This window comes from Neovison vison, chromosome 6 (assembly GCF_020171115.1).
Source record: "Neovison vison isolate M4711 chromosome 6, ASM_NN_V1, whole genome shotgun sequence".
Classification (NCBI taxonomy): domain Eukaryota; kingdom Metazoa; phylum Chordata; class Mammalia; order Carnivora; family Mustelidae; genus Neogale; species Neogale vison.
Genome location: NC_058096.1, coordinates 17,967,617 through 17,986,670, shown reverse-complemented (window position 1 = coordinate 17,986,670; position 19,054 = coordinate 17,967,617). Strand labels below are relative to the sequence as shown.

General features: G+C 39.5%; 1 protein-coding gene across 8 annotated transcripts in view; it reads right to left on the bottom strand.

Moving 5' to 3' along the window:
• The window catches only part of LOC122908359 (amyloid beta precursor protein), a 271,290-nt gene that overhangs the window by 218,413 nt on the left and 33,823 nt on the right, over positions 1-19,054 (bottom strand). For 6 of the 8 annotated variants that reach the window (XM_044251068.1, XM_044251069.1, XM_044251070.1 and 3 more), the window contains exon 1: positions 16,158-16,304. The exons of the other annotated variants lie outside the window; for them this stretch is intronic. In XM_044251068.1, coding sequence (XP_044107003.1) covers positions 16,158-16,289 — 132 coding nt within the window. In that variant the 5' untranslated portion in view covers positions 16,290-16,304. Of the gene's footprint in view, positions 1-16,157; positions 16,305-19,054 lie in introns of those variants that run through there. 8 annotated transcript variants of the gene reach the window in all.

The window sequence follows — 19,054 nt, the reverse complement described above, 5'->3', positions numbered from 1 at the left end:
ACACCTGTCAAGAAATTTTAATGGTCACCAATCACAATGTGTCAACTGAGCTGTAGCGGGTTTACCTTACCCTAGAAAATAGGACCAACTAGCATTATAAGGAAATCTCCCACGTCTCAGCCAATTATGCCCCTGTTTCAGCATTGCCTTTTCCAAAGCTCTTTAAAACTCTTCTTCCCCCAACTCCCTGGGGAACACTATTCCACTGCTTGTGGGGCACTGGGCTCCCCCAATTCATGGCTGTTTTCTCTTGAATGAAGGATATCAAACTTGCAACTTAAATTGAGTTTTGTCCTTTGACAATATCAAGTTTTTCTTTCTGCTCAGAAGACAGATACTCTTTTTTTTTTTTGCTTTAATTTTTTTTATTAAATTTTTTAATTTTTTTATAAACATATAATGTATTTTTATCCCCAGGGGTACAGGTCTGTGAATCGCCAGGTTTACACACTTCACAGCACTCAACATAGCACATACCCTCCCCAATGTCCATAACCCCACCATCCTCTTGCGACCCCCCTACCCCATCAACCCTCAGTTTGTTTTGTGAGATTAAGAGTCACTTATGGGTTGTCTCCTTCCCAATTCCATCTTGTTTCATTTATTCTTTTCCTACTCCCCAAACCCCCCACGTTACATCTCCATTTCCTCTTATTAGAGAGATCATACAATCATTGGAAGACAGATATTCTAAAGCAGACCCCAAACTCCTTCCAATTCATAACAAGTCCAGTAAATAATTCTTAGCTGCTGGTGGCCAGTAGGATATCAAGTGCTCTCTCAACAGAAACCTTTGTTCCTCAACACCCATAAAATTAAATTACCAATGTTTACAGCATGAATTTTAGACAGGCCTAAGAAAGAGTGATGTCAAAGTCTCATAGATGGCCAAACTATATGCCTAAACTATGTGCTTAAACTATATGCCTAAAAATCTTTATCTAAAAATCTTTATCATATTTTTAAACTATTTTGACTCTCTCAGCATTGCTAGCTCATCGGCCTCGACCTTGTGCACGGGGAGATAGGAAACGAGTTAAGGGCAAAAATCAAAGCATCTACTTAGGGCTTTCCTTTCATGATCTCATTTGATTCTGAGAAAAAACAAGATAAGTCACTTCCTCATCTACTTAAATAATCAGAAAGATTCAAAATCTGCCTAGGACTCTAATCACAGCTGTTACTCTAAAACCTATGCTTGCTTTTTTCTTACTGAGCCAGCCGGTATTCCTTCTCTTAGTTCTTAACCTTTTTTATTCTTCAGTCTTGAATATTATTTTCAAATAACTTCTTCCCACTATGGTCGCAATATTTTGCAGTTCTTTGTTTCTGGCTTTATAAAATACTATTTTTAAAGACGCCTAGGTGGTTCAGTCGGTTGACTGTCTTTGGCTCAGGTTATGATCACAGGGTCCTAGGATGGAGTCCACACCAGGATCCTTGCTCAGCAGGGAGCCTGCTTCTGTCTCTGCCTGCCACTTTCCCCTGCTTGTACTCTCTCCTCTCTCTCTGGCAAGTAAATAAATAAGTAAATAAATAAAATCTTTTAAAAATAAGTAAAGTTAAATATTATTTTTAGAGGAAGTAAATAAAAGGGGAAGCAGACCTATAGTTGAAATGTTTAATCTGCATTTCTTAAATTTAAATCACTAGATGTTCACTGGGTGTTATGTACAACTAGTGAATCATTGAACATTACATCAAAAACTAAGGATGTACTATGTGTTGGCTAACTGAATTTAAATTAAAAAAACTAAAGATCAATCAATCAATCAATCAATCACTAGAGGTTAACAACCTAGTAAAGTTTGGTGGCTTTCTCTTTAAGATATCTCCCCTGAAATGCAAATGAAAACTTTCTCCTATATTTGTTCTTTCCTTAAATTAGAAGTAGCGAATTGAATCTGCAAAGCAGTGGTCTAGAATCACCAACATTCCAACTGTTAACCCATATTCATTAATCCTTACACCTTACTTAATCTGTATTTTCAGGGATATATGCATATATCTCTCTCTATAAACATACCATACAGGTAGTTAGTAATGTAATAAACATGCGTGCATACACATAGGGGTTTACTGGTAAAGAGCAAGCAAATTTCAAATTAAGGTGTTTTGTTAAAATCTCATTCTAGAGTTAATGCATTTAAGTCATGTTGCTAACAAGCTGGAGAATCTAGAAATTGGGTTTCCCAGAAATCCTGGTTTGGTTTTTTGGTTTTTTTTTTTTTAAAGATTTTATTCATTTACTTGACAGAGAGAGAGATCACAAGTAGGCAGAGAGGCAGGCAGAGAAGAGGGAGAAGCAGGCTCCCTGCTGACCAGAGAGCCCGATGTGAGCAGGACCCTGAGATCATGACCTGAGCCGAAGACAGAGCTTAACCCACTGAGCCACCCAGGCGCCCCAGAAATGCTGGTTTGAATGGCATCCATTGTGAAGAATTTGATAATAACAAATGAACAATTTTCCTGTGTAATTTCTGCAAGTTCTGACAGCCAGGACAGATTAGCATTCAGTACACAAAGAAACCCAGAAAAATTCAAATTCTATTACTCCTCTCCATTTTAGACACAGGAACAATTCCACAGGTGTTCAGTTTCTGAAGTTTTATTATTTCCTATTAAATCTGGCCAACCTCAGCCAAGATCAGTGAATCCAGAGGCCTGGGAACTACCATAATCGGTTATTATTTTAAGCCCCTGAATTTTCAGGGTGGATTGTGGCTCTGTGTCATTGCTGTAGCAAGGCAAACTAATACAGGTATGTATCTGATAAAAATACTAAAGTACTAAGTAATAGAATCAGAACTCAGAATTATTTAAGAAGGTAGAAATTTTTTCAATTGAAAATTTTTAAGTATATATAATATCCTATATTTTGCCTGAAATAATTCTTTGAAGCAGGACAGAACAGGAAAGGCACAGCAGGGTAGCAGTTCCATAAACAAAACAAAACAAAAAACAAAAAACCAAACAAAAGAAACCTTCCAAAGGCTTTAAGAGATGAAAATAAAAAGAAAAAATATAATAAAGGCAATGTACTCTTATGTTTTACAAATACAAGGTTCCACATGATCATGGGAAATCCTGTTGTGCCAAATTACATCATCGAAGATATATTAACATTTTTTGAGAGTTTTTCTTTTTTTTAGATTTTTATTTATTTGACAGTCAGAGATCACAAGTAGGCAGAGAGGCAGGCAGAAAGAGAGGGAGAAGCAGGCTCCCCGCTGAGCAGAGCTTGATGTGGGGTTCCATTCCAGGACCTTGGGACCATGACCTGAGCTGAAGGCAGATGCTTTAACCCACTGAGCCACCCAGGCACCCCAAGAGTTTTTCACTTTTAAGTGATCTCTATACCCAACGTAGGGCTCGAACTTACAACCCTGAGATCAGGAGCTGCACGTTCTACTGAGTGAGGCAGGCAGGCGGTTCTGTAGTCACATTTTTAGATAAACACTAAAAAAACTAAAGAAAGGTTATCTTGGAGGGTATGAAACTGAATAAAGGAAACCTCATTTAAAACGGAGTCAGAGGGCCAGAAAGGGGAGCTCTAACACCCCCCCCCCCACTCTTCACTTGCATCCCCATCAGGAAGAAGCCTATTTTGCTACTCCAACAGGAAAAAGAATTTCTCCTCACCCAGCAACAAGGTCAGCCAATAGGAAAATTCCACACCTCAGCCAATGAGAAACCATCACCACTCTGAGCTCTTGCATTCTTTCAAAGGACTTGTTTTCAAAGCAGTCCCTCCCAACTTCCTCCTTTCCTCTAAAAGTAATGCTCCTGTCTTTTGATCTCCTTTGGTTTGCCAAAGCTTGTGTGTCCCAAGTTGCAATACCTCTGCTATTCCCACAAAACCCAGATGTTCATAAAATAACTGGTTGTTTTAATATAGGGTTGACAAAGGAGACAAAATTTTATCAGACAACTTTAATGAAAATGAGAAAAAAGGAGAAAAAAACATCTGAAGGAAAATTTCAAGGGAAAGTCTCTAAATGCAAAAAAAAAAAATGATGCAGAGTTGCTGAGAAAGAACATCCTGTCATGGAGACGGTGAGCACCTCCTCAAGGAGCCATGTAAGTGGATGGATGACCAGCTACCAGAGTTGCAGAGGAGGCTGCTCAGTTGGGTGGGAAGTTGGAAGAGGTTCAAAGTTTTCAAAAGTTTAAAGCAGTAGGATTTTTTTTTTTAAAAGATTTTATTTATTTATTTGAGAGAGAGAGACAGTGAGAGAGAGCATGAGCGAGAAGGTCAGAGAGCGAAGCAGACTCCCCATGGAGCTGGGAGCCTGATGTGGGACTCGATCCCGGGACTCCAGGATCACGCCCTGAGCCGAAGGCAGTCATCCAACCAACTGAGCCACCCAGGCGTCCCTAAAGCAGTAGGATCTTGTGCTCAAATTAAATTTGGTGTGAACCCATCACAGCTGGGCATTCCCCCCTGAAAACCTGGATTTCCACCTCACACAGCTTGTGTAACACTGGTCTCTCCTAAAATTTGCTCTACTACTGTCTTTTCTCTTGTTAGCCTATGGGCCTACTGCTCTCCACCTCAAACACCTTTGCTCCCTTCTGACACTGGCATTCTTAACATAGTTCTCAAGAAAAGGACTACACTGTCGAGTACCCTGAACCTGTACAATTAAGGGCGAACACTAGCTGTTTGAACTGAGGAACTGAATTTTTATTTGATTTCACTGTTATTAATGTAAATTTGAATTTAAAAAGTCCGATTGCTGAAAAATGTTTAAGCAAGTTTACAATTTGAATAAGCAGAGCCACTTTCTGGCTGTATATTTTATGAGCTCTTAGAAAAATTTTCTGATGAAAATTTAGTGTCCCAGTTGAGATTTTGATGACTTAGTAATTATATTGTAAGATACTTCATAGTTTTTATACACTGTGTGTTAAGTGGGTTAAACTTCAAGTATATTAAAATAAATTCCAATTGTTTCTGTACTTTTTAAAAAATGTGGCTCCTAGAAAATTTTTAACTAAGCATGTGACTTACGTTATACTTCTAATAGACAGTGCTCCCCTGAATCATGTCAGACAAAGGTAATACAGAATTTAAAATGCGGTAATAAATGTCCTTGTCAACATATTGGCCATTTGTCTCTCACCAATCTTACTGTACTCCTATCGCTTCTTTTCAGTCTTTCTTATCATCTCTTGGAAGTGAGTTCTTCAATTAGTTCAGCTGGCACAGACCAGCACATTTATGAGAAACCTGATAAATATTTGATAGGAGGTAGAGAATCAGATAAAACAATGGCTTAACTGTGGCATAAGAGCCACAGGCTCTTGGTTTTATCTCTTAGAGCTGAGAAACAAAGATCTGACTGGGGATGGGTAAGACGATGCTCCAAACACAGGCCCTTTCAAGCTTTTAAGATGATGGCAATCACCTGCTGCTATCTTTAAATCTGATTCTGTGGGCTTCTACATTTTTCTTTCTTTTTTTTTAGATCTCTGTAAATGACAATCTGTTTAAATGGGCAGATTTTTTAATTGAGTTAAATGTATTTTGTTTTCACTCAGTATGTTTTTAAAAGGAAAAATTTTAATGAAAACAGTCTAATGCTATTAATTAATCAATGTTCCTGCCTCCTCTTTCACACGTGGCTGTGCAAATGCAAAATCTTATTCTAATTACACTCCTCCCAGCAAAGAACATGCAAACTGACCACAAAATACTCATGCTAAGATCATATCCCCCAAAGCAGCATATGTTTGCTGAACACAAGCAGTGAGGCCGCTGGCCACATGTAGCCCGGCTCAGCCCTCCGCAGGAGGGAGAGGTGTGTGCCGAAGAGGGTGGGGTGAGAAAAAGGGATACAGAGTTCTGGGACAAGTACTTCTGTCATTTGATACCTCATGTTGAGATCCTACCAGATTTCTCCCACATGACACCAAATGATTTCTGAAGTTAAAGCCTCCATATCACCTGGGTTTAGCACACAGACAGAGCCAAGTAAAGAGTGTACTTATGAGCTCTAGACAGAATTTATCTCATTGATCTGGAACATACTGCCCCCACATAATTTGCAAGCTGAATTGTTAGGATTGTTTCGGGGTCATTTCTCTTTTTAATACGAGGCTCTGATGTTGACCTGATATTTGAGATATCTCACTCATTACCTGGCAGATGCACTTATCTTTATCTTTTATTCAGTAGCATATTCCTCACAGGGCACCTGGGTGGCTCAGTCGGTTGGGCATCTGACTCTAGATTTCGGCTCAGGTCATGATCCCAGGGTTGTGGGATCAAGCTCCTCATCAGGCTCTGAGCTCAATGCAGAGTCTGCTCCAGAGTCTCTCTCTGCCTCTTCCTCCGCCCCTCCCTCCCCGTGCTCTCTCTGTCTCTAAAAATAAAGAAAATCTTTTAAAACATATACATCACAGTCATCACTAATCTAATGACATAGCTTTAAAATGGACTTCATCTGTAGCACCACAGTATTCTAGAGCAGAGGGCTTATATGCTAACATGCTTAAGGTACAAATAGAGCATATTTAAAAGTTTAGTGTTGCCTTTTCTATTTTTTTTCCTTTTATCACTGCAATACTGACCCACTCATAATGTCCCACATAGATGAAACAGTCCCCAAGGATCCTTAGACGGGGAGAAGAGAACAAAGTTTTGAAACTGCAGCTGGGAGGGTAAAATGGAAAACAAGCTTCCAGAAGAGGTAGTGCGTTTGCAAATGGAGTCAGTTTATCCTTTCATTAGAATATGGACAGGAGGGCCACAGCCACACATCTGCATCCTCGAGCTACCCATACAACTTGGACTGGAGAGAAAAAGGGACATATTCCTCTAACCTCTGTCAGCCCAGAAATTCGTCCCTACTTTCCTTCACAGCTTCCACCAGGTTTTAGGCTTCAGGCCACTATGAACCAAACAGACGCAGAGACACCAACAAGGCTAAAACAGGGAGCGGAGGGTAATGGGATCCCTAGGCTTGGGCTGTCCTTCGTGAGGGAGCCAGTATACACATCTGGGTCTGGTACATTACAGATTATCCATATCCTTTAATGTCTTTACAATTTCTAGTGCTAAAATGGTATGAAAATACTTACCAGGTTACAGACCCTTAGAAAAATGTGCATTTTGGGGCGCCTGGGTGGCTCAGTGGGTTAAGCCGCTGCCTTCGGCTCAGGTCATGATCTCAGGGTCCTGGGATCAAGTCCCACATCGGGCTCTCTGCTCAGCAGGGAGCCTGCTTCCCTTCCTCTCTCTCTGCCTGCCTCTCTGCCTACTTGTGATCTCTCTCTGTCAAATAAATAAATAAAAATCTTTAAAAAAAAATTAAAAAAAAATGTGCATTTTGCTGGTAAGTCAAGACAGAATACTGTCCCTTCAATGTACGTTAAAATCTGAGAGTGGCTCTCCGGGCGTCAGGGGTGCACACATCAACCTCAGAGCCCCTGCTAACCTCTCTAGGAAGTCATTTCCATCTGATTTCCTACTAGCTTGAGGTAGAGCAGCTCTGAACAGTCTCAGCTGGCCTGCCAGTAAAATTGTCAAATTTACGGGATTTGTATGTTTTAGCATGGGTTGAGCTTGTGTCTTATAAAATGGTACCAACTGGCCCTTGCCAATAGTAGACTGTTTTCAGTGAACAACGAAGATCAGAAGTGGAAGAATGATAGTTAACAAATTTTATGAAAAGATTTCTGAAAAATTTTTGAAGCAAGTCACATTAAGTAAGGAGACCAGGCAAGCTGGAAGGGAAAGAAGAGGGACTAAAAGAATTTGCTCCACGAACTTTAATGGAGATAAAGGAATTCAGATATTATCATTTACTTCTGTTCATACCACTTCCTACAGATACCCGTATACATACACTTTCATATTTACACATAGGTAAGAAACCACCTACAGTGTGTTGGACTGAAAAAGATTATAAATAAGCATTATATATGGGATAAGAGTTCAAATATCCTTATATCAAGTGGCATCAAAGAATTCATGATCTTGAAACATCACCTTTCTATTTTTAGAATATTTGTAGAACTATTTCAGGAGGAGAACATAAAGTACCTTATTTTTTAATATGCAGACAGGATATTTACATTATGTCCTTTGGTTTATTTCCTTTCAAAGTTGCATAATATTTACCAACTGTCTACTTTTCCTGTCTGCTTCAAACCCTCATGCTATTGTGTTTTTATTACTAGGACTTTTAGTATAGGAGAAAACCACTTTCCAAATGTAATAGAAATTCAGAGAGAGTATTATGTGATGTGAGGAATCTGTGATAACATTCAAACAGCATTCCTGCTCATTGTTCAAATTGTATTCTGTTAACTTATCACTTTCAGTGTAAGCCAAGATTGTTTCTTTTCCTCCAGGGTTTTAACACTGAAGAGTACTCAAGGTTTAAGTTTCAAGCTATTTGCTTGATAAGCAGAAGCAGATTATCCTTCCTCAGTAAGGCACCAAGCCTTTTCTCAAAGAAGCTTTCCCTTTCTGGAACTCTAGACTCACAATAAGAATTGTTCAAATTGCCCTTCCTATCAGAATAAAGACTATTACCAACTACAGTACCAGGAGAAAAAAATTCTGAAAGGAGGTGACAGTGAAGACTATTTCTACTTTCTTGGCTATGTTAAAAAAAAGAAAAAAAAAATGTTGCAGAAACAAAAGCCCAGGAGCAAAAGAACATAAATGTCCATATTTGGGGTCTTACATTTCCACTTGTAATGTCAGTTTCAGTGACATAACATCTGAATATTAGCTTCTTTATCTCTAAGTGAGAATAGCACCGACTATTCAATTTAGAGGCTATCAGGGACACAGATATGATCTAAATGAAGGCAACTGGACAGTGATGATGGCAAAAGCACGTGGGGTGCTCCCACAACGAGGGTGAGGCTGATGGTACCGCCTGTAGGTATTCATCTAAGTTTTATCTGCTAGAGTAGAATAAAACATAATGTCTACACACGTCGGGTAGTGTGAACAAGGATTCCCAGTCTTTGCAAACAAGATGAGTTAAAGATCTTCTCTGAGGGACACCTGGGTGGCTCAGTTGGTTGGATGACTGCCTTCGGCTCAGGTCATGATCCTAGAGTCCCGGGATCGAGTCCCACATCGGGCTCCCAGCTCCATGGGGAGTCTGCTTCTCCCTCTGACCTTCTTGCTCATGCTCTCTCTCACTGCCTCTCTCAAATAAATAAATAAAATATTTTAAAAAAAAGATCTTCTTTGACTTACAATGGGGTTACATCCCGATAAACCCGTCGTTAATTGAAAACATCTTAAGTCAAAAATGCACTTAATACACCTAACCTACTGAACATCACAGCTTAGCCTAGCCGCCCTCACACTTACTTCCCTACAATTTGGCAAAATCATCTAACACAAAGCCCATTTTATAACAAAGTGTTGAATACCTCATGTAATTTTTTTTTTTTAAAGATTTTATTTATTTATTTGACAGAGAGAGACCACAAGTAGGCAGAGAGGCAGGCAGAGAGAGAGAAAGAGGAGGAAGCAGGCTCCCTGCTGAGCAGAGAGCCCGATGCGGGACTCGATCCCAGGACCCTGAGATCATGACCTGAGCCGAAGGCAGTGGCTTAACCCACTGAGCCACCCAGGCGCCCCCCTCATGTAATTTCTTGAACAGGGTACTGAAAGTGAAAAACAGAATGGCTGTCAGTCTGTTGGCTGTTTACCCTCGTGATTGCGTTTTTTACCCCCCTGATTGCGTTTTGCACCCCGGGAGCTATGACTGCAACCACCGCCGCCCAGCGTCAGGAGAGAGGACTGCACCGCAGATTGTGAGCGCAGGAAAAAATCCAAATTCAAAAGTACCATTTTTACTGAATGCATCTCATTTTCATTTCACGCCATCCTAACGTCACAAAATCTTCAACTGAACCATCCGTACTTCACTGTCTACCGACCGAAGACCCTCTTTGCACATTGGTACTTACCCCTCGTTCTCTCCCACTGCAAGCACTCAATAAGCATTTATGGAAAGCATTAGGGAATGCCTGGCATGAAAAATACAACAATCACCGGCATGTCGAAAATGTAATCATTGACAAAGGCGTGGAACGATACAAGACCAATTCCAACTCAGATACCCATGGGATTTTTTTCTACTGTGGGCACCAGAAGGATAATTTCCTAATGCACAGAAAATACAGCACCCACACCCCTGTCTTTACCAACTCCCAAATGCAGCTAGAGCCAGACTTGTTTGAGGAACTCAAGCTCCTCTTAGTAAAAACAAAACAACAGCAGCAACCAAAAACCCCAAAACCAAAAAGCAAACCATGGTGCAAAAGGCAAGGGGGCTTGCGATCTATATGTCTCAATAACCTTCAAGCGATAAGTTCCTGACTTTTGGTAACACATTCCTGAGAGGAGCAGTATTTTGCAATTCAGGCAGCATTTAAAAAAAAAATCAGATTATCTCACTAAACTCCTAGATTTGCACAAACAGGGCAGCCAGACTCCTTTAAGAAAGCATCCAATCACCTATTTAAAACATTCCTGCAGCTGAAAGCCCTCAGCAACATGAAGCTGATTCTCAGAGATTTCAGAGTAACCTAACACCGAAAGTGAAGGCTAGTGTAAAAAAATACACCTGAAAATATTACAAGGAAGAGACAGAAACTATTTGTTGAACAGCTAAGCAGAACAGCACATGCTGATGGCTATCAAACACTTGTCCTTCTCACTTCTAACAGAGAAGGTTTCAGAGTTTGATTCCTGGGTTATGTTTCAGGAAAAGTTCTGGCTTGATGCCTTGTATGAAGACAAACATTTCCCGGGTACAGAATACATTCAAGCCTGGGGGTCGAGGGGAGACCCAAACATCTCAGACTTCCACATACACAGAATGGTGCCCTGCTCGCTCGTAAAAGGTACTAAAGTGACAAAGAAGTAGCTGGTTTGTTCTGGAGGAGGCAGAGATGGATGGGAGCTGGCACAGAGCAGGCAGACTGAAGACAGGAGCAGAAAATGTCCATGGCATGAGTGTGGGGACAGCACAACTGAAAGGCAGGATAGGGTTAGGTACAAATGACCTTGAATTTGCAATAATGTCTATAGCCAAGGGGAGCTAACTGCCACCTTCCACAGAGAGCAGCAACCCATCTGTGTATGAGGGGAGCACATGGGCACATGACCTTCCTTTATAGATCCCTTTCTCTCTTAAAACATTTAAAACTGCTATTTTAAGGCTGTGGTGGTATAAAGGCAACCGTATTCAAGCGAGATTCATTAGCATATAGTCATTATTACAGTCTTTTTTTTTTTTTCTTCTGGTTTTAAAAGAAATTACAATGGAAACATTTTCATGAGCCCTTAAAGCATCAAAGGCCCAAGGCACTGTGCCTACCATGCGTAATGGAGAAGCTGAACCTCTGGAGTAGGGAAAGGAGAGAAGTGTATGGCTAGGGACACAGCATGAGTTTAAGCAGCAGGAGAAAAACAGGCAGCGAAGGCAGAAAATGGAAGCAGAGGCAGAGAGATGGGACCCCACGGAGTGTCGGTGGCAGCGGAGGAATCTCCAGGACCTGCCCAGATGACAGCAGTAAGTGTCAGAATACATCCTGAGAGAGATTTCGAGTTCATCCCAGTGCGATGGAAGAAGGAAAGAGATAGTCACTCTGGTCACCACTGCCCAGATTTCCCTGCACACATCCCCATTCTGCGACCACCTCCATGTGCCACACGTCACACCAGGAGTTCTTGTATCACGATGGGTGATCAATCCACCTGCCTTTCATCACCTTGAGTGACGGGACATTATTTTAATTTTCAAAACTACCAGATGTTTAAAGGAGCTGCGCAGTACTGTGTGTACGTAACCTGGGGAAAGAATGATCTGGAATTTTGCATCACTAACTCATTTCTGAGCCACAGGGAAATCTTCCTGACACTGGCACAGGGGGATAAGCCCTAAATTAGAGAAAAACCATGCAATACAGACCATATCTCATCCCCGACGAAGAGAAGCATTATACTGTGTTGCAAAGATTTAAGTTTTACCAAGAACTCTAACCATGGGCTGTTTATGTAAGCTGAACTTTTAAAACAAATCTGTTCCAGTAAACCAAGAGAGGTGCGCAGCTGTGACCACACACACACACACACACACACACACACGCATGTAGATTCAGGCTTCCTACATTACTGCAGCAGCTCATGGCACATAATTCTAAATAATAAGAATTTTAGAATTTTTCTGGATTTTTAGATTTTTAGATTTGCTAGAAGGTGTTTAGAAGGTGCACTCTTTCTGTTTATAAGCACAGGCAATCTTTAATAAAAGATTGTTTTAACATGGCATAAAAGTAAAAGCTTACTTAAAAGTAAAATCTGCTTTAACTTGGCACTAGGCTTGCCAATGCTATTTGGCTATGCAGTGGATCTCTACTGAGGAAAGCGTGTTAGCCCAAGTGGATCATGAGTCACCTTTCCTTCTGCGCTCCATGAACTGTTTCTAGGTTGAGGCTCAAGGGTCTCAGGAAAGCTAACTGCCAAAATGTTGGTGTTGCTTTTGTTACTAAACATGCTACCATGTACTGGGGCAGCCTCCGCCAGCCTCCCACAACTGAGAATTACCTGGCTCAAAATGTCAGTAGTGCACCTAGGTTGACAACCCTGACCTAGCCTCTTCCTCAGGGTGAAGAGTCACGTCTTGCTCATCTCTATATGCCTAGGATAAAAGTTGGAACAATACTGGCGCTCAAACAGTGGTTGAACTAAACACATTCTCTCCCAGAACACTGAAATAACTAATCCAACTGAAATAATGTAAAAAGCAGGACTATAAAAGTTCTATAAAATACGCCTTGCCTTCCACAGATACAAAAAATGACATGTTGATTTTTAAAAGATATTGTCGAACATCAAATCATTAGCATTATGCATAATTAAATACCCCCACTCAAGAGTGGCCCAGTATTTTTTTTTTAAAGATTTTATTTATTTACTTGACAGACAGAGATCACAAGCAGGCAGAGAGGCAGGCAGAGAGAGGGGAGGAAGCAGGCTCCCCGCCGAGCAGAGAGCCCGACACGGGGCTCGATCCCAGGACTCTGGGATCATGACCTGAGTCGAAGGCAGAGGCTTTAACCCACTGAGCCACCCAGGTGCCCCAAGAGTGGCCCAGTATTATTTAGTATGTAGTCAATACAAAAAAAATGTATTAACTTTTATGGGTCAATCTATAACTATAACCCTAACAATGAAGAAGTCTTGAGGGTTAATCATCCAACCTATGAACACACAAAAGGGGTGGTGACAGCTTCTAAACAAAACTGACAAGAAAACCCTCATGTACTCATTACAAGGGCTCCAAGACCAAGAAATCCAGCCAGATCTTCTGCCCATGGGTAATTCTGGCCTAACTCTAACCAATCATTTCATAATGAAGGACTCAAGACAAAGGGAGAGAGGGCTAAAGTGCTGGAATCCCTCTGAATAACTTATTAACTCCACAGGAATAATGTGTGTATGCTAACAGGTTATATTAATCAAAAGTCCTTTGAAAAGGCATGACTAAAAAAAAAAAAAAAAAAATTGTTTCCAGAAACTTCTGCATGTGGTGTGTCCGTACCTATAAACCTAATCAAATCTAACACTGCCTCTATCTCTAGAGACCTCTTTAACCCTTGATTTCCTTCATCTCTAAAATGGATATAAGAACACATCACCACGTAGTCTATTATGAGATTAAAATTCAATAATATACGTAAGATGGAGAGGAGGTCATTTGCTTTACAGAGAGCTAATTGTATGGTCCCGGCTGGGATTTAGCAGGAAGAAAGAAGGGATTCCAGTATGGGCGCTTCCAGAGACATCCAGAGAGACTGAACTAACATAACACAGCACTTGAAGTCTCCTGAGAGCTATCCCCACAAAGATGTCTGCTCTTTATTCAGGAATCCTGAGAGGATTTTCTGCTCTAAAGAAAATGCTGACTACATAACCAGATATGACACACTGGTTTAAAGAATGTCTTATGCCACTTGAAATAGACCATCTTTCCTCATTTATCTGCAAGATGTCTGCCTGCCAAGTTGTTTCTAAGAGAGACAAACTAGTAACTGCACAACGCCATCACTCCCAGCCACAACCTGCAAGCTTAATGTGGCAGATCTGACTCACCAAGTTGATACAGTATTTTTAAACCATAGGAGATATTTTAATTCATGCAGGTTTAAGTTGTCAATTATAAGGTTTATGAAGTCCACTCTGACAGTTTACTATCAGTGAATGACAATGGTTCTAAACAGGGCGAAAGCATGATAGCCAATTTCAAGATGGTAAGAATTTTTCATTTGTTTAGCCACAATGTATTCAATGTATTTCTTTAGAGAGAACAACTCTCAGGTAAGAAATTTTTTGTTGCAAGCTCATACCTCTGTTATTAATCACTAAGTAACATATACTCAGAAGGGCCTGGTGGAGTTTAAGACATGTTTTTCAAAGTATCAAAAAACATCTCATTTAATCTCTAAATCAGTGTTCTCAAAAACTGTTTCCAAGAGATGTTAACAGGTTTTCCCTGGGGCAAGGGGAGGGGGTGATTCTCCATTCAGGAAATGGACCCTTCGAGGTGAATCTGGGAGGCTTTGTGAAAATCCTATAATAAAGGAGTCAGTTTAACTTTTTTTTTATACCAAGTTTCCCGACATAATTGGCCATGGAAGTCTTCTAAAAAAGCACAAATATAACACATTTATCATATCTAGAACACAATTTTTAAAACATGCTAAGATCCCTGAAATGAATAACCAAGCAAAATTTAACCAAGTCATTTTGAGTAAATCAAAATAAGTAAAACCAAAAAGTAGTCTTACAGGGAACAAGGGTGGGGAGCCTGGGTGGCTCAGTTACGCATCTGACTCTTGATTTCCACTCAGATCATGATCTCAGAGTGAAGGCGCAGAGCCCCTCACCTGGGCTCCACGCTCTGCACGGAGTTAGCTCGAGAGTCTCGCTCTTCTTCTACCTCTCCCCCATTCATGCGTTCTCTCTCTCAAAATAAGTAAATAAATCTTTTCTTTAAAAATGGGGGGCAGAATAGGACAGGGGGTATCACCAAGTGCCCACAGAACTTATGATAACAGAGCATCAGATCTGGCTCTAGGTAAAATAACTACGGGACACGTAGCATGCAGAACAAGCATAACTGTGTGCTCCCTACCAGAATATTTCAAAAGCAAATCCTGGGCATTTAGAAACATGCAAGAATAAATAAAAAGATAAATAAATAAATAAATACAAATCAAGAACGTCATAAGGTGCCAATATGGTGTAAAATTCTAGGTCTTTTGCCTTTTAAACTGTACAGGTAAACGGAATCAATGCGATTAATTACAAGTGAAGTCAGATTTTCATGTAGTGAAATAAATGTGAGATGGCTGACGACAGAGGCAAACACAGAAATCACATCCCCGGATTCCAGGCTCACATTTGCAAAATTCAACCATGTGATACTAAGTAAAAATAACGAGTTGATGAGGACTAAGACAGAAGTCCTCAATGTCATAATTCTGAACTAAAAGCACACAGCCAAGAGGAAGAAAAAAATTAATACTTTTGTTTCCACAACACAAAGCATGAACTACTGTGGATTTCACAATAGAGAATACAAATTGCTCCTGATTTTCCCATTTTCACACAAGTGAGAGAGAAGTCAGCCCAACTCCTAAATTAAATTTCCCTTTCTATAAAGGAAAGGCCTTTAGAAGACCTTTACAGATCTTCATACATATCTTGTGATATTGGGGAACTCAACTATAGTAAGAAATAAAAAGCACCAGATAAGTAAAAGATAATTAACATAATACCCAGAACTTCACTATTTCTTTTTTTTTTTAATTTCACTATTTCTTAAATACTGCTTTCCCTTAATTAAATATATTGAACCACTGTGCTCATTTTCATTATGAAGAAGCTATAAAGTGTTCAAGGTCACATGAAACCCAGACTGGCTATATTTCCCATTAGAAACAAACAGAGACTGTAATTCCTAGGAAGGTTACATTCAGAATCCAAATGAGACACAGAGCATTATTCTGCTATGTTTAAAACACAGCAGAATTTTTTTTAATTGCTATATTAGGTTATCTCTATTCACCGATTAAATTTAAAGTTTAAAACATCTATGAAAGAAAACCTTCTTGCTCCGAGTTTCTGCTTGAAGATTGGCAGTGTTGCTTCTCTGAAGGTAGCAATGCACGGACGGATGTTTCAAGGAAGGACAGAATTTCCACAGGAAAGAACAAAGACTCTCTTCATAAGGAGACATGCCTGCCTGTGACAATAGTGGCTTATAGCTGAAAAGCGCATCAACTAACAATTCTCATTGAATTTTAGGTACTGGCTCTGCAATCCTATACTTCTCCATATCTTATAACACCCAAAATGCTGAGGAAAGCTCCTTTGGGTATTCAGAACAGTCCATAGCGAATCCAGCAACACTAAACTATTGGGGAATGACTCAACTGTTTGCCTAAGATTATGCTACAGGCAAATTCCTGTTTCTAAATGTGTCAGGTCTGGACAGCACAAATATGTAAGCTTTAACACCCAAACAAGAAGACTTGACTTCTACTTAGCAATCCGTATTTTTAGTAGTAAATGTTCCTTTCCTTCCTCCCTCACCACCACAGAAAAGCAGGGGGATAAAAAATCTACTTAAAACAGCCAAAACCATCTTTTAGATGGGAGTTCACTACGAATATAAATTCTACTCTTTTCCTTTGAGTATATCTATTCCTGGGTAATATAAATTTATGCTATCAATAAAGTGGTGAAAAAGCCCATAAAGTAAAACACTTCATTATTTACCCAACAAACACCATGGTTTTCTAGGAAAATGTAACCATTTTGTAGTTCATTTTCATTCTATAAACTTTTTTTTTGTCTTAAAGACAACTGAGTCTAGAATAGTATGTTCAACGAGTCACTCAAAATATTTGTTGACTCCTTTTACTAAGATGAAACAAATTATTAGATTATTAAAGTTTTGCAGAGTCATCAACTGTGCGATGGAGGCATGCTTAAACAGTAAAGGAAATGTTTACTATACTATGTAAAATTTAAGCACTGATGGACAATATTTTATAGCCCAAACAAGCTACTCAGGAATAACAGGAAAATACCCAATTATAACAAGCTCCTCTACATTACAAAGCCTAACTTATTGACAACAGACTTGAGTGCCTAATTCAAGCTACCTAAGAGATCAATTTAACTGATCCCATCAGTGAGATTATATAATATACGTGTTATATGTAAAACATGATATGGTTGAAAAATAGCATAGTCTGGCATCTCAAACCTTCAGAATCATGAATCATGAAACTCAAATTTGACACTCAATTCATTACAGAGGAGGCTCTACGATTACACAGGTTAGTGCGAATTAGTTTTTTTCACCCAGATCTTGTTTCCTAAAACAAGGAAAAATACTAAAACAAACCCCTCACCATATTATACAGCTACAAACAAATAGTCCATCTACTCTTTCTATGACAACTGACCAGTAGAGCTCTGCCACTAGATAAGGAATTAATATTGTAAATAGGGACAGCAAATTCAAGAAAAAATTGCCTTGCCACAGTAAGAAAGTCGTGCTTCATACATGGCATGTGAGAATCACCAGTCATGACTCCATCTAATGGGAAATTTTTTTTAAATTAATATTATATATGCCATATGCCTTAATTCTGATTTTAGTTCAGCCTCAAAATTAAATCTGCACCTTGCACCCATTACATAATTCAGCAAACTAAAACTCACTAAACTGAAATTTACAAGGGTACCAGTGCACTGGATTAAGACTTTTAAAGTCCAGGTTATTAAAGTCACTCCTCTTTAGGGATTAACTTTAATCCCCCCCCCACACACACACATATTAAAACAAAAATCTCTTACTCCCTTGCTACAACAGAACTTGATATTTTCCACTGTGCAGTGTAAGCACTCTGCCTTATTACCTGGGTACTGGTTTAGCATCCACAGCAAATATTTATCTCTGTAAGTCCTGAATTCACTGGCACAGTGCTTGCCCAGAGAACACACAAATATTTGGTTATTTCGACTTAGTTCTAAAAACTCAGGAAATTATGTTACCACATACAGCATTTTTAGTTTTAAAGCCATTTTTTAAAGTTTACTTATTTTTAAGTAATCTCTATACCCAACACAGGGACTCGAACTCAAGACCCCAAGATCAAGAGTCTCATGTTCCTCCATCTGAGCCAGCCATGGGCCCCGTAAAGCTATTTTTCTTTTCTTTTCTTTTTTATTTATTTTAATTTATTTATTTATTTGACAGAGAGGCCAAAAGAGCCAGAGAGCAACAAACTGGGGTAGTAATGGCAGAGGGAGAAGGAGGCTGGCTGCTCAGCAGGGAGCCCATTGTGGGACTTGATCCCAGGGCCCTGAGATCATGATCTGACCTGAAAACAGATGCTTAACTGACTGAGCCACCCAGGTGCCCCTAAAGCCCTTTTTAGGAAAATAATCAGTGTTGACTCCCTAAAGAACCCTCCTTGAGTGTCTATGTTAAAAATCTAAGTGCAAAGACCCCCAAAATAAAAATGCATTAAGAACTGGCTTTGATACTAGATAGTAAAATGCATAAGTGATTTTCAAGTTCATATATTCTATACTAGAAGTTCACTATATACTTCATTACTAAAGCTCCATGTCAAAAAAGTAAATCTGATAGCTCCTGAGTAATCAGAAGGAAACTATTAATACTGCATATGAAATTTTCATTAACGCACATGCCACAACATTTTGATTTTAGGACTCACCTAATATTTGTGCGATGCTAGATCCAGATAAAGGTTGAATGTCTTAATTATTCATCATAATTACCAGGGATATGAATCATTAGACCACGAATTATGTGTACAACCTTGTTCCATATCTTTTTGGTTATTAGAGCTGATTAACAATTAGAATAAAGGAAAATGCTCCCTTTTCAATATCAAACCGATCAGAACCAATACAAGAAAATTTTCCTGCATGAAGACAGAGATGTTATGGCTGCCCAAGATG